Source organism: Mirounga angustirostris, unplaced genomic scaffold, assembly GCF_029215605.1.
Source record: "Mirounga angustirostris isolate CCGP_5_RB_7025 unplaced genomic scaffold, mMirAng1.0.hap1 SCAF_8, whole genome shotgun sequence".
NCBI lineage: Eukaryota > Metazoa > Chordata > Mammalia > Carnivora > Phocidae > Mirounga > Mirounga angustirostris.
The window spans coordinates 10,546,155-10,557,400 of record NW_026991716.1 but is presented as its reverse complement, the minus strand read 5'-3'; the positions used below and the strand labels follow the sequence as shown (position 1 = coordinate 10,557,400).

The 11,246-nt window shown below is 46.2% G+C and overlaps 1 protein-coding gene and 1 long non-coding RNA gene across 18 annotated transcripts in view; one reads left to right on the top strand and one right to left on the bottom strand.

Annotated features, from left to right (window-relative positions):
• KIF13A (kinesin family member 13A) overlaps nucleotides 1-11,246 on the bottom strand; it is a 208,089-nt gene that overhangs the window by 17,285 nt on the left and 179,558 nt on the right. For 16 of the 17 annotated variants that reach the window (XM_064597116.1, XM_064597118.1, XM_064597121.1 and 13 more), the window contains 8 exons: nucleotides 10,096-10,195; nucleotides 8,563-8,689; nucleotides 6,487-6,542; nucleotides 4,182-4,306; nucleotides 3,737-3,913; nucleotides 1,886-1,978; nucleotides 1,559-1,711; nucleotides 301-378 (listed from right to left, as the gene is read on the bottom strand). In XM_064597116.1, coding sequence (XP_064453186.1) covers nucleotides 301-378; nucleotides 1,559-1,711; nucleotides 1,886-1,978; nucleotides 3,737-3,913; nucleotides 4,182-4,306; nucleotides 6,487-6,542; nucleotides 8,563-8,689; nucleotides 10,096-10,195 — 909 coding nt within the window. The remainder of the gene's footprint in view (nucleotides 1-300; nucleotides 379-1,558; nucleotides 1,712-1,885; nucleotides 1,979-3,736; nucleotides 3,914-4,181; nucleotides 4,307-6,486; nucleotides 6,543-8,562; nucleotides 8,690-10,095; nucleotides 10,196-11,246) is intronic. The other variant, XM_064597119.1, reaches the window with a different exon arrangement.
• LOC135365523 (uncharacterized) lies at nucleotides 1,919-10,860 on the top strand. The gene is made up of 4 exons (XR_010413478.1): nucleotides 1,919-2,018; nucleotides 5,563-5,757; nucleotides 9,609-9,855; nucleotides 10,263-10,860. It is a non-coding gene; the product is annotated as an uncharacterized LOC135365523 (long non-coding RNA).

Below are 11,246 nucleotides of genomic sequence, written 5' to 3'. Positions count from 1 at the left end.
TCCACCAGGGCGACAAGGACAGAGCAGCACCCAGCCAAGTGCTATAGCGAACTCTGCCACCCTTAAACCAACTACGTTCCATTTAGGTCTCAAGAAACGTCTTTCAAGGACATAACTTTCTGAAGAGAAATCCGGAAGATTCCACTAAAGGCGCGGGCATGGGATCGTAACTGCACTCTGGTGTGTTTCCCTGGGAGGAGAGGCTTGGCTGTCCGGGATGCCCACGCCAGGACCCATGTGCCCCCCTCAAACCCTGAGACATGTCACAGAAGCAACAGACCCTCCACAGGGGGTGCTCACATTATGAACGTTCGGTGTGCTGAGACTCCTCCTCAGGTGCCGAGCTTTGGTGGACAGAGCTTCTTTGACCGTGACCGCCTGCAAAGGTCAAGGTAACATTTTTTTCCCCCTCTGATGACAAATCATATGTTTGTTGTGGAAGGTTTAGAAAATATAGAAAGACACATCATTTTAATGCCACACTCCCTCCCATAGTTACAAAAGCTGGACTCTTATGGTCCTCACTAATTTTTCTTTCCTTAATCTACCAAAAATGCTTTCCATACACAAAACCAGGACAACTGCTGAACTAAAGACATTTTTTTTTTTTTTAATTTATTTATTTGACAGAGAGATAGTGACAGCAGGAACACAAGCAGGGGGAGGGGCAGAGGGAGAAACAGACTCCCCGCTGAGCAGGGAGCCCGATGCGGGACTCGATCCCAGGACCCTGGGATCATGACCTGAGCTGAAGGCAGACGCTTAACGACTGAGCCACCCAGGCACCCCTGAACTAAAGACATTTATGTGGTAGATTTTTTACAGAGGTAGACAGAGAAAACAGAGAAGAAATACCCCTAACAATAGAGCTCATTTGCAAAATGACCATCAACTTTTATGCTGTTTGTGTTTTATTCACGCAGCAATTTCGGGGGGATTTCCACTAAAGGCAGATTTTTCTGACAGATGCCAATCTTAGTCCTCTTGTTGCTCACAATGCACTTTCCATGAACTTCCAACTGCTGCTTCTATGGATGACAACTCCTGTCTCAGAGTTCCACTGCCTAGTGGGTTAGTTTCATGGGAATGTCCTGCTACTGTTGCAGAAGTTAACCTAGACCCCCCAAAATTAGGGAAATAGTAACAGCATGTGGCTAAGCACATGGACTCTGGAGTCAAGCCTTCCTGGTTTACAACCAACTTTGTACCAACTTAGCGGTGTAGCCTTGGGCAGGCTAGCTAACTTCCGCGGGCCTCAATTCTCTCACGTAGAAAAGGGGATTCTGACAGTGTCTATCTCCCTAGCAGGGCCATCTTGAAGATTAAATGAAAGAATGTTATCTAAATTACTTGGGCAGAGTGCTTAAGTAGAAGGTACTGAATAGAATGCAGACATTATTTTCATTTTTGCTACTTTGTCTGAAGAGATTGCTACTCAAGTTTTCCTTCTCTGATAGATGCAGAGGGAAGGTGTTTGGTAAATAAATTCGTCCTTGTCCACTTGGTGGTGGGGAGGCTAGTGCTCTCGCCCTCTGGTCCGGATGCTGTTTCTACTTGCCTGCCGGAGCCGTTCAAGGCTCAGAATGTTCTCCACCTGCAGCACGCCACGCGTGTATTTCTCTATGTAGGTCTCCCCATCTGAAGTGCCTTCATTTTCACTCCTTGCTGCCATGAGAGCCAGGGTTTCCCGGTCCTCAATCTCCTCTGTTGCCTGAAGGGACAAGAAGATTATTCACTTTCTTTCTTTTTTTTTTTTAATTACAATACTTTCATGTGAACAATATTTTTATCCAAATTGTGGTGAGAAATTATTTAGAAGTTCTAAGAATCAACAAATTCTCTAACACTTCTATTTCGATATTTTTAAAAAGTAATATATATTTACCTTTGGTATATTGGATACTATTTCATAGGTTACACCACAGGAATAAAATATATTCTTCAATGATATTCTCCTCTTCAGACTCTGGGTGAAGCTCTGGTAGGAAAGGAAAGCTGAATTAAGCGATGTGAAATACGTAAGTTATTCGGCATTTTACAAATTGTAGAAGCATTATCAAGTACTGTGTTTTTGATACACATACAACAACTCAGAAAAACGGAACTGAAAAATCCTTGCCTCTGACCGTGAAGGACAACAGTGTCCTTCATTTGGGGATTTTAGGATTTGTAGTCCATTCAGGGATTTTGGGGGTTGTGCTTCTTTCTCATTGGCAGCCTTCCTTTTGATCTTGATAGGGTTATTTATTTAAAGATTATTATTTTTTTTAAAAAGATTTTATTTATTTCTTGCCTTGTCAATTTTTGCCATTCTAAATGGTGTAAGGTGGTATCTCAATGTGGTTTTGATTTGAATTTCCCTGATGGCTAATGATGATGAACATTTTTTCATGTGTCTGTTAGCCATTTGTATATCTTCTTTGGAGAAGTGTCTGTTCATGTCTTCTGCCCATTTTTTGACTTGATTATTTGTTTTTTTGGGTGTTGAGTTTGAGAAGTTCTTTATAGATCTTGGAAATCAGCACTTTGTCTGTAGTGTCATTTGCAAATATCTTCTCCCATTCTGTGGGTTGCCTCTTTGTTTTGTTGAGACTGTGGACTCCAAGAAACAAACTGAGGGTTCTAGAGGGGAGGGGGGGAGGGGGATGGGTTAGCCCAGTGATGGGTATTAAAGAGGGCACGTACTGCATGGAGCACTGGGTGTTTTACAAAAACAATGAATCGTGGATCACTACATCACAAACTAATGATGTATTGTATGGTGACTAACATAATAAAATTATATTAAATTAAAAAAAGATTTTATTTATTTATTTGAGAGAGGAAGACAGAGAAAGAGAGCACTAGCGGTGGGGAGGGGCAGAAGGAGAGGGAGAAGCAGACTGTCCATGGAGCAGGGAGCCCGATGCAGGACTCAATCCCAGGACCCTGGGACCATGACCTGAGCCGAAGGCAGACGCTTAACGACTAAGCCACCTATTTATTTTAGAGAGAGAGCGCGCACAAGCAGGAAGGACAGGAGGAGGAGAGAGAATCTCAAGCAGAGTTGGACGCTCAACTGCCTGCACCACCCAGGCGCCCCAAGATCTTGATAGGGTTTAATCAATCCTCGTATAGAAGAAAACTGGAGAGGGTCCATTTTGTTGGCAATACCTGTGGGATGAGATCTGGGAAGCAGCAAGGATTTTTTTTTTTTTTTTTACTAATTTATTTATTTGACAGAGAGAGACACAGCGAGAGAAGGAACACAAGCAGGGGGAGTGGGAGAGGGAGAAGCAGGCTTCCCACCGAGCAGGGAGCCCGATGCGGGGCTCGATCCCAGGACCCTGGGATCATGACCTGAGCCGAAGGCAGACGCTTAACGACTGAGCCACCCGGGCGCCCCAGCAGCAAGGATTTATTTTGGGCCTGCCCCTTGTCCTGTTTTGTCACTAAACTCCTTGGCCTTGGCACTTAGCCTTTTTCAAACAGTGACGTCATAGCTCTACTGTCTCCTAGGATTATGGGTCTCAAACCGGCCAAGGGGGAACGTCCTTTGGTGGGTGACATCCACCTGTGCTGTCCTCATGCCCCGTTATCTGCGGTCAATAAGAATCAGGCTGTAACTTGGCTAGTGTGGTGACAATTTGCACGTCCACTGTATCAGCACCACAAAACATGGTTCAGCTTTATGACAGAGGGAAGAAAGAAACTTTGAGCTCATGTAGGCAACAGCAGAATCAGACCCCATTACTACCTGTTTGTTGTAAATATTGGCTGCAATCCGTTTTCGTAATACTAACTCCATAGCAGCCGGGTGGCTGAGCTGGACCGTGGTTTTCACTATCAGGTAAATCCTTTCGTTCTGCGGCGTGACCCTATTCAGGTGAACGGAATCATGCACTGAGGAGTCCCAGGAGGCTGTGGCTGAAACCTAAGAACAGGAGAAGGGTTGGGGACAGGGAAAAGACCCAGCTCAGGGGCTGAGGTTCGACATCACACATGAGAATGAGAAGAGAAACGCAACCCCACTGAATCATACGTGTTTCTCCTCACTTTTTCTGAGCGACAACACACATTCAACTTTTTAAAGGCCCCAGTCCTCTCCCCCAAAGCAGACCACAGCAGTTTAACGGGAAGATAGGCCCATAGGCAGGTGCACTCATCTGAAGCCCAGGAAGAGAACCACAGGGGTCAATTACCTCCTCATCACTGTGCTTTATGATGGGCAGGTAGAAAAACTGGCTGCCGTGCTCCTTGGGCAGGATGGAGTTGACGCCCGACGCGTGGGGGCCCACGAGCTGCTCGTTAGCACTGAGGTCATCGGCTGACCACGTCCAGGGCACAGAAACAGAAGTGGAAGGAAAAGTCACTTTTTAAGCAAGCACTGAAAATTTTTATTTTATTATTATTATTTTTTAAAGATTTTATTTATTCATTTGACAAAGAGAGACAGCGAGAGAGGGAACACAAGCTGGGAGAGTGGGAGAGGGAGAAGCAGGCTTCCCGCTGAGCAGGGAGCCCGATGCGGGGCTCGATCCCAGAACTCTGGGATCGTGACCTGAGCCGAAGGCAGATGCTTAACCGACTGAGCCACCCAGGCGCCCCAGCACTGAAAATTTTTAAATATGCTTTCCACAGATGACTTTTTGCACTTTCATTTTTTTCTTTCCTTCCTTATCCCACAGTGGAAATAGAGATGCTAATTCCTCACAATAGGTCTTATCCTTTCCAGAAACAACTATGAGAGCCAAAAAGGTACCCCATGAGTCTCTAATAAAAGAGACAAATATATTCCATATGCAATCCTAGGAGCAGAGATTTTCTCTACAAAAACACAGCTGAGACTCCTACTTTCTGAGGTCAAATCTCCGTGTAACCTGGTGTCACGCTTGCGTCCTACTTATACAACTTACACATGATTAGAGATTTGAACAGCTAAATAATCAATCTGGAATCAAGTTCCAAGCACTTGGGCGAAATACAAAGATCATCTTCTTCCAATGCCCTAAGCCATGTGGGATTCACCCTTCACAAATTTCTATACGTGGTCATCCAACCATTATGCGTATCCCTCCAATAACAGGGAGCCCATCGCTTCATGAGGCACACGTCCTACTTCCAGGATCTTAAACAATTCTTCCTAGGAAGAGCCAAAGTCACCCTCCCCAGGGCCCTCCCTCCAAAAGACAGGTTTCCAGGCTGTGTTTTGAGATTCCAGGGGCCGTGTGCGGAAGAGCTTGCCTGAGCCCGCCCATCACCCCACTTGGCAACTCTGCCTTTGTAGTCTACATACAGGCTTCCATTTAAGATTTCATTCTGAAAGTGGATTTTCCTGCTAAAATACACTGAGGACCATCATTCTTGGTTCACGCAGGTTCAATCCAATCGCTACAGTAAAGAACAACCCTTAATGCAGGGTTTACAGTGTAATCACATTCTGGCATCGGCGCTATGGCGGAGGGGGGCGGGGGGAATGGCTCTAATCAGAAATGCAGATTCCTAGGGCCCCGCAAGCCTAAAGGTTCAGAATCTCTGAGGGTGATTACTTTCTCAGGTAATTCTTTTTTTTTTTTTTTTTAGGTTTTATTTATTTATTTGAGAGAGAGAGAATGAGAGACAGAGAGCATGAGAGGGAGGAGGGTCAGAGGGAGAAGCAGACTCCCCACCAAGCAGGGAGCCCGCCCGATGCGGGACTCGATCCCGGGACTCCAGGATCATGACCCGAGCCAAAGGCAGTCGCTTAACCAACTGAGCCACCCAGGCGCCCCATCTCAGGTAATTCTTGTGTCCACTGATGTCTCTCAACTGTAACTGTTTGTTTTTTTTTTTTTTAAAGATTTTATTTATTTATTTGAGAGAGAGAGAATGAGAGAGAGAGAGCATGAGAGGGGGGAGGGTCAGAGGGAGAAGCAGACTCCCTGCTGAGCAGAGAGCCCGATGCGGGACTCGATCCCGGGACTCCAGGATCATGACCTGAGCCGAAGGCAGTCGCTTAACCAACTGAGCCACCCAGGCGCCCTCAACTGTAACTGTTTTGACATTTTTGAGTTACGACATCTCTCTCATAACTCTGAGAGTTATCTCTCGTAACTTTTTTTTTTTTTAAGATTTTATTTATTCATTTGAGATACAGAGAGAGAGAGAGCATGAGCAATGGGAGAGGCAGAGGGAGAGGAAGAAGCAGACTCCCTGCTGAGCCAGGAGCCCGATGTGGGACTCGATCCCAGGACCCTGGGATCATGACCTGAGCCGAAGGCAGTCACTTAACCAACTGAGCCACCCAGGCGCCCCTCTCTCGTAACTCTTTTTAAGACTAAATATCCACTTCGCTCTTCCAGTGATGCTACACGTCAAGGTTTATACATTTGGTTGGACTAAAAATGTCACCTAGACACAGCATACGAGTGATTAGAAAAGTCATTTAAGGAATCAAAATCAGGTGGGTCTGAAAAGATTACAAACCTAAATGAAACGCGAGGGCCCCTCGAACACGGATCTGCTTACCGTTCAGATCAAGGAAGAGAACCGGTATGTGAGTTTCCATTCCAGGTGGTGGGACCCTAAATTTAACAACAAAATTTAATCACAACAAATACGTGTTTTACATTGTGTTAGATGATCAAACACCACAGAGGCACGGAAGTGGAAAAGAACCACTATGGGGACAGAGATTCTATTCATGAAATATCTGCACTTTTTTTTTTTTTAAGATTTTATTTGAGAGAGAGGGAAAGCAAGCACAAGCAGGAGGGGGTAGCAGGCAGAGGGAGAAGCAGACTCCCCACTGAGCAGGGAGCCCAATGCAGGGCTCAATTCCAGGACCCTGAGATCATGACCTGAGCTGAAGGCAGATGCTTAACTGACTAAGCCACCCAGGGGCCCTATCTGCACATCTCTTGATGTCCCTGTTAACACACATCACGAGAATTATGTGACTTCCATAAAGAACCACCAGTTATATAAATCAGATGTAATTAATTGAAACAAAGATTATTTGATGGCTTTCTAGAAATAGTCCTAGTGATGGGAAAAAGGGAAGGGATGGTGTTAAGACTAGAGACAGGGGACAGGATCAGAACCCAGAGGAAGTAAACAAAAAAGACAACACTGAAAAAGCTTAGAGTATGAAAGACCTATTAAAGGAGGAAGGGTTGTCTATGAAAAAGACCAAAGCAGTGTTTTATCAAAAACTGGCCCATATGCATCTGAGTCACCGGGGGGGAGGCTCTGAAAATGAAAAGTCCTGGGCCCATCCTTCCTCTTGTAAATCAAAATAACGAGGGACAGGACCCAGGACTCCACATTTTACAAACAGTCAAGATGGCCTGAAGTTTGGAAATGGCTCAAACGAAAGTGACTGGGCTAAGGAGAAGGGCTGTCTAGACAGGGCCTCAGGGAGCAGAACAAGACTGGGAATGAGGTGGCCATCTGCAACCATGTGGCTGGCAGACAGACGGCATGTGTGCCCTGCAGGACTCCGGGACTGTGGGAGAAACATCAGGTCACAAATTATGTGCCAGAAAATTCAGATTTGCTGGTTTCATAACACTATCAACTCCATTATACTTCCCTTTATCATTATAGACGCAAATAACAGCACTATGCTTCTGCGCCTACCCTAAAGAGACAATCTGGGCATGTACACCCTCTGTTCAAAAGGAGTCTGATTTCTCCTAAATGCCCAGGACATACTCTTGTAATAAGAATGAGAACGAGAATAAGCAGCAGGAGTAGTTACCACTTAACATATGGGCACCAACAAGGTGTTTTTAATATATTATCTCTAATCCTTTCAACAGTACCAAAAACGGGGCTCCATTCATAGATTAAGAATAAAGCCTTGGGGGTGCCTGGTGACTCAGTCGGTTGAGCGTCTGTCTGCCTTCGGCTCAGGTCATGATCTTGGGTTCCTGGGATCGAGCCCCGCATCGGGCTCCCTGCTCTGCTTCTCCCTCTCCCTCTGCTCCTCCCCACTGCACTTGCGCTCTCTCTCTCTCAAATAAATAAATAAAATCTTGAAAAAAAAAAAAGAACAAAGCCTCAGAGAAGTTAATGACATTTAACACTGCAGCTGGAAACTCAATCAGGATCTACCTGACTCCAGAGCCTAGGATACCATGCTGTTTCTGATGAGCATTGGGATGGACTGATTAACCAACTGACTGACCATGGTTATTTAGGGCTCAAGACCTGACTCTATGCTAGGGACCAAACTGAGCAGGCACGAGGGCTAAGAAGAAAATGTATTTTCTCCCCTCTTCAAGTAGACTCTGGATACACCCTTCTTTTAAGCCGAAATAAGAGAATTTCTGGAGATGAGGAAACCATGTCCAAGTTGCTCATGTGAAGAAATTGAGAAGTGTGGTATCTGCTTCCTGGCCAGGTAATCAACAGACGCTCCCCGGCTTCCTGGTAGAGGAAGCTGGCTGCCATGGGGAAGGAAAAAGGGAAGGCGGCACGAGACATGGGTGGTCCTTCCCTGAGCAGCTCACGGCACTCAGCATGGACTGTGACAGTCCTGGAAAGTCACTCGCACGACACTGGTGCAGGCCGTCCGCCCCACCCTGTCAGGCCACTCACCAGTGGGCGGGCGCCCCCGGAACCCCGCTGCCGGGGGCAGGCACCAGCACGGCGTTTCTCTCCTCGGTCAGGCCCACCCACTGCTCCACAAGCCGGGCTTCCCGCTCCACGTCGTCCTCCGTCTTCTCTGCAGGACAAAATGAGGGGATTAGCACCAAGACGGGGGAAAAGATAATTTCCAGATTTAAAATAAATAGGTTTTCACTTGGTGACATCCCCAAGTGGCTGGAACATCCATGATGTTCCAAAAAAGGATGGGAGGCTTTGAAGTTCCAGCCTGAGCACCCAGACAAGCTCAGAGAGGCTAGGATTCTCACTTGATGGACCTCCGGGTAGGGACATGGAAAAGAGCATCAGGACAGGGATGAGAACACGGGTTATGTTTCCTGGTTCTGTACTCTGGGGAAGTTATTCAACAAACGAGTCTGGGCTTCCTAATCCATCAAATAGGGCTCATACAAGTCATGTCTACTTTACACGCTTGTTGGAAAGATCCAGTGACATAATGCATGTGACATTGCTTTATAAAACTATACACCACTGTACAGAGGATTAAAACACGCCACACTCTGTAAGACTAACTTTATTGTCCTTTATGTTCCTTACTAAAGGGATTTTACAGAACATATTTTGAAACCCTCTGATTCAGGGCGCCTGGGTGGCTCAGTTGGTTAAGCGACTGCCTTCGGCTCAGGTCATGATCCTGGAGTCCCGGGATCGAGTCCCGCATCGGGCAGGCTCCCTGCTCGGCGGGGAGTCTGCTTCTCCCTCTGACCCTCCTCCCTCTCATGCTCTCTGTCTCTCATTCTCTCTCTCTCAAAAAAATAAATAAAATCTTTAAAAAAAAAAAAAAAAAAGAAACCCTCTGATTCATAATTCCACCCTGGAGCTATCTGGGTAGAGTCAAAGCGAGTTTCCATCAGCAGATTGAGCACATAGACAAACTGACATCAAGAACGCTGAGCCAAGATGTTCTACTGAGGGGGGAGCTTTTGCTAACTTCTACTTGAAATGGATGAACACTCATAATGTGTCCTTTGATGCAGAACCCACCACAATGCATGGACCATCAAGTCAGGGTGAGAGACTAAGGGTTTTAAGAACATAGCTCAACCCTGGAGCCCACACGGCTGCCGCCAGCAAAAGCAAACTGTGTCCCTGGAGCTGAGTGGCCAGGAGGCCCACCTGCACCAGCTGAGCACATCACTGCCGCCCCACAGGAGCTGGGTGCTGACCTGCCACGTGTGACCCGAGAGCTGCTGTCAGTCCCAGGTCCGGAGCCCGGAGCGCCTTGTAAGGACATGTGGGTTCTGACAGCATCTGCATTCTTCGGAACTAAATGCGAGTTTAACATTTAACATCACCGTTGACGCAGAGGCTTGTAAACGTTTATTACTTTCCAATCCAATACCATGCCAAAGGAGTCACTATTGTCTATAATTGTTATGAGGTCAGAACACTAAGATCACATTGTCCCGACGACTGTCTAGAAGGGAAAAGGCCACTCCCGGGAAAGAGTTTAATCTCACATACCTTTTTTATTGCTGACTTTTTTAATCTGCTCATCTAAGTACTCTCGTCGTTTGATGAGTGCGTCAGACCACCTCTCTCTCACACAGTTTAAGTCTTCTTCCTGACGTTGGGGAGGGAAAACATTTTCCTGTAGAATACACAGACGACTCTTTTTTTTTTTTTTTAAGCAAAGATGTTTACATGGATCAGGAAAGTTTTCATTCGGAAAGGCCATTGAACACTGCTGTATGATTAATATGCCAGAAAGCAAAGAGGCCTCAGAAACATAGCATGCTGATCAAGGAACCCATTACTCAGAAATCAGAGCCCCTGGATTGCCAAAAGGATAATTATACTTAAAAGCAAGAGAAGCTCAAACTACACCAGCTGTGGGGATGATTCTTACGTGTGTGTGTGTGTGTGTGTGTTTGTGTGTTTAAATCAGAGCTATTCATTTGAAGGATGCATGATTCCAAGCAGAAGGACACCATGAACACAGCCCAAATCATGGAACAGCGAATGGAATGGAAAAAGAGAAAACAGGCATTTTCATAGTTCATCATTCAATGGCCTCGAAACATGTATTTTCTGAAATGCAAAGAACAGATCAGCAGAGAACCTTTCAAACTTGCTGCCAAGATTTTACCTCCGACCACTACCGTAAGGCTCACCAAAAATCTCCCATGCAAACAGCCCACATGCAGCCAGCCATGCTTTAAGAACTCCCAGAAGCAGCCGCTGGGACGTGGCCGTGAACAACGTGGCCGGAAGCGCACGGACAGAAGTAGGACGTTAGTTAATGGCATTGCTGAGATCCAAGGGGAGACTGGGATTTCACCCCTGAAGTTGGTTTTCGTTTGCTTGTTTTCTTTTAGTAAAGTTATGAGGGAAATAAACCCATCAATTCTACTCAAAATGCTCTCTGACTTGCCTCATTCCAGTCTAACCCTTAAGACGTGGCATTAAGAGCGGGTGGCAGGGGACTTCTGAGGCTCTATCTACAACGTACCCACAGTTCACATACCGGAAGGCACCCCGGGAAAACTGTGGAGAATGAGTACAAAGACTGGGAACCAAACCCGGAAAACTTCACTTTGATTTGCTGCCTTGCCTGTTCCTATCGTCCCACATTCCATGACAGGAGGCTGGCCAGCACTGACTAGGGACGAGTT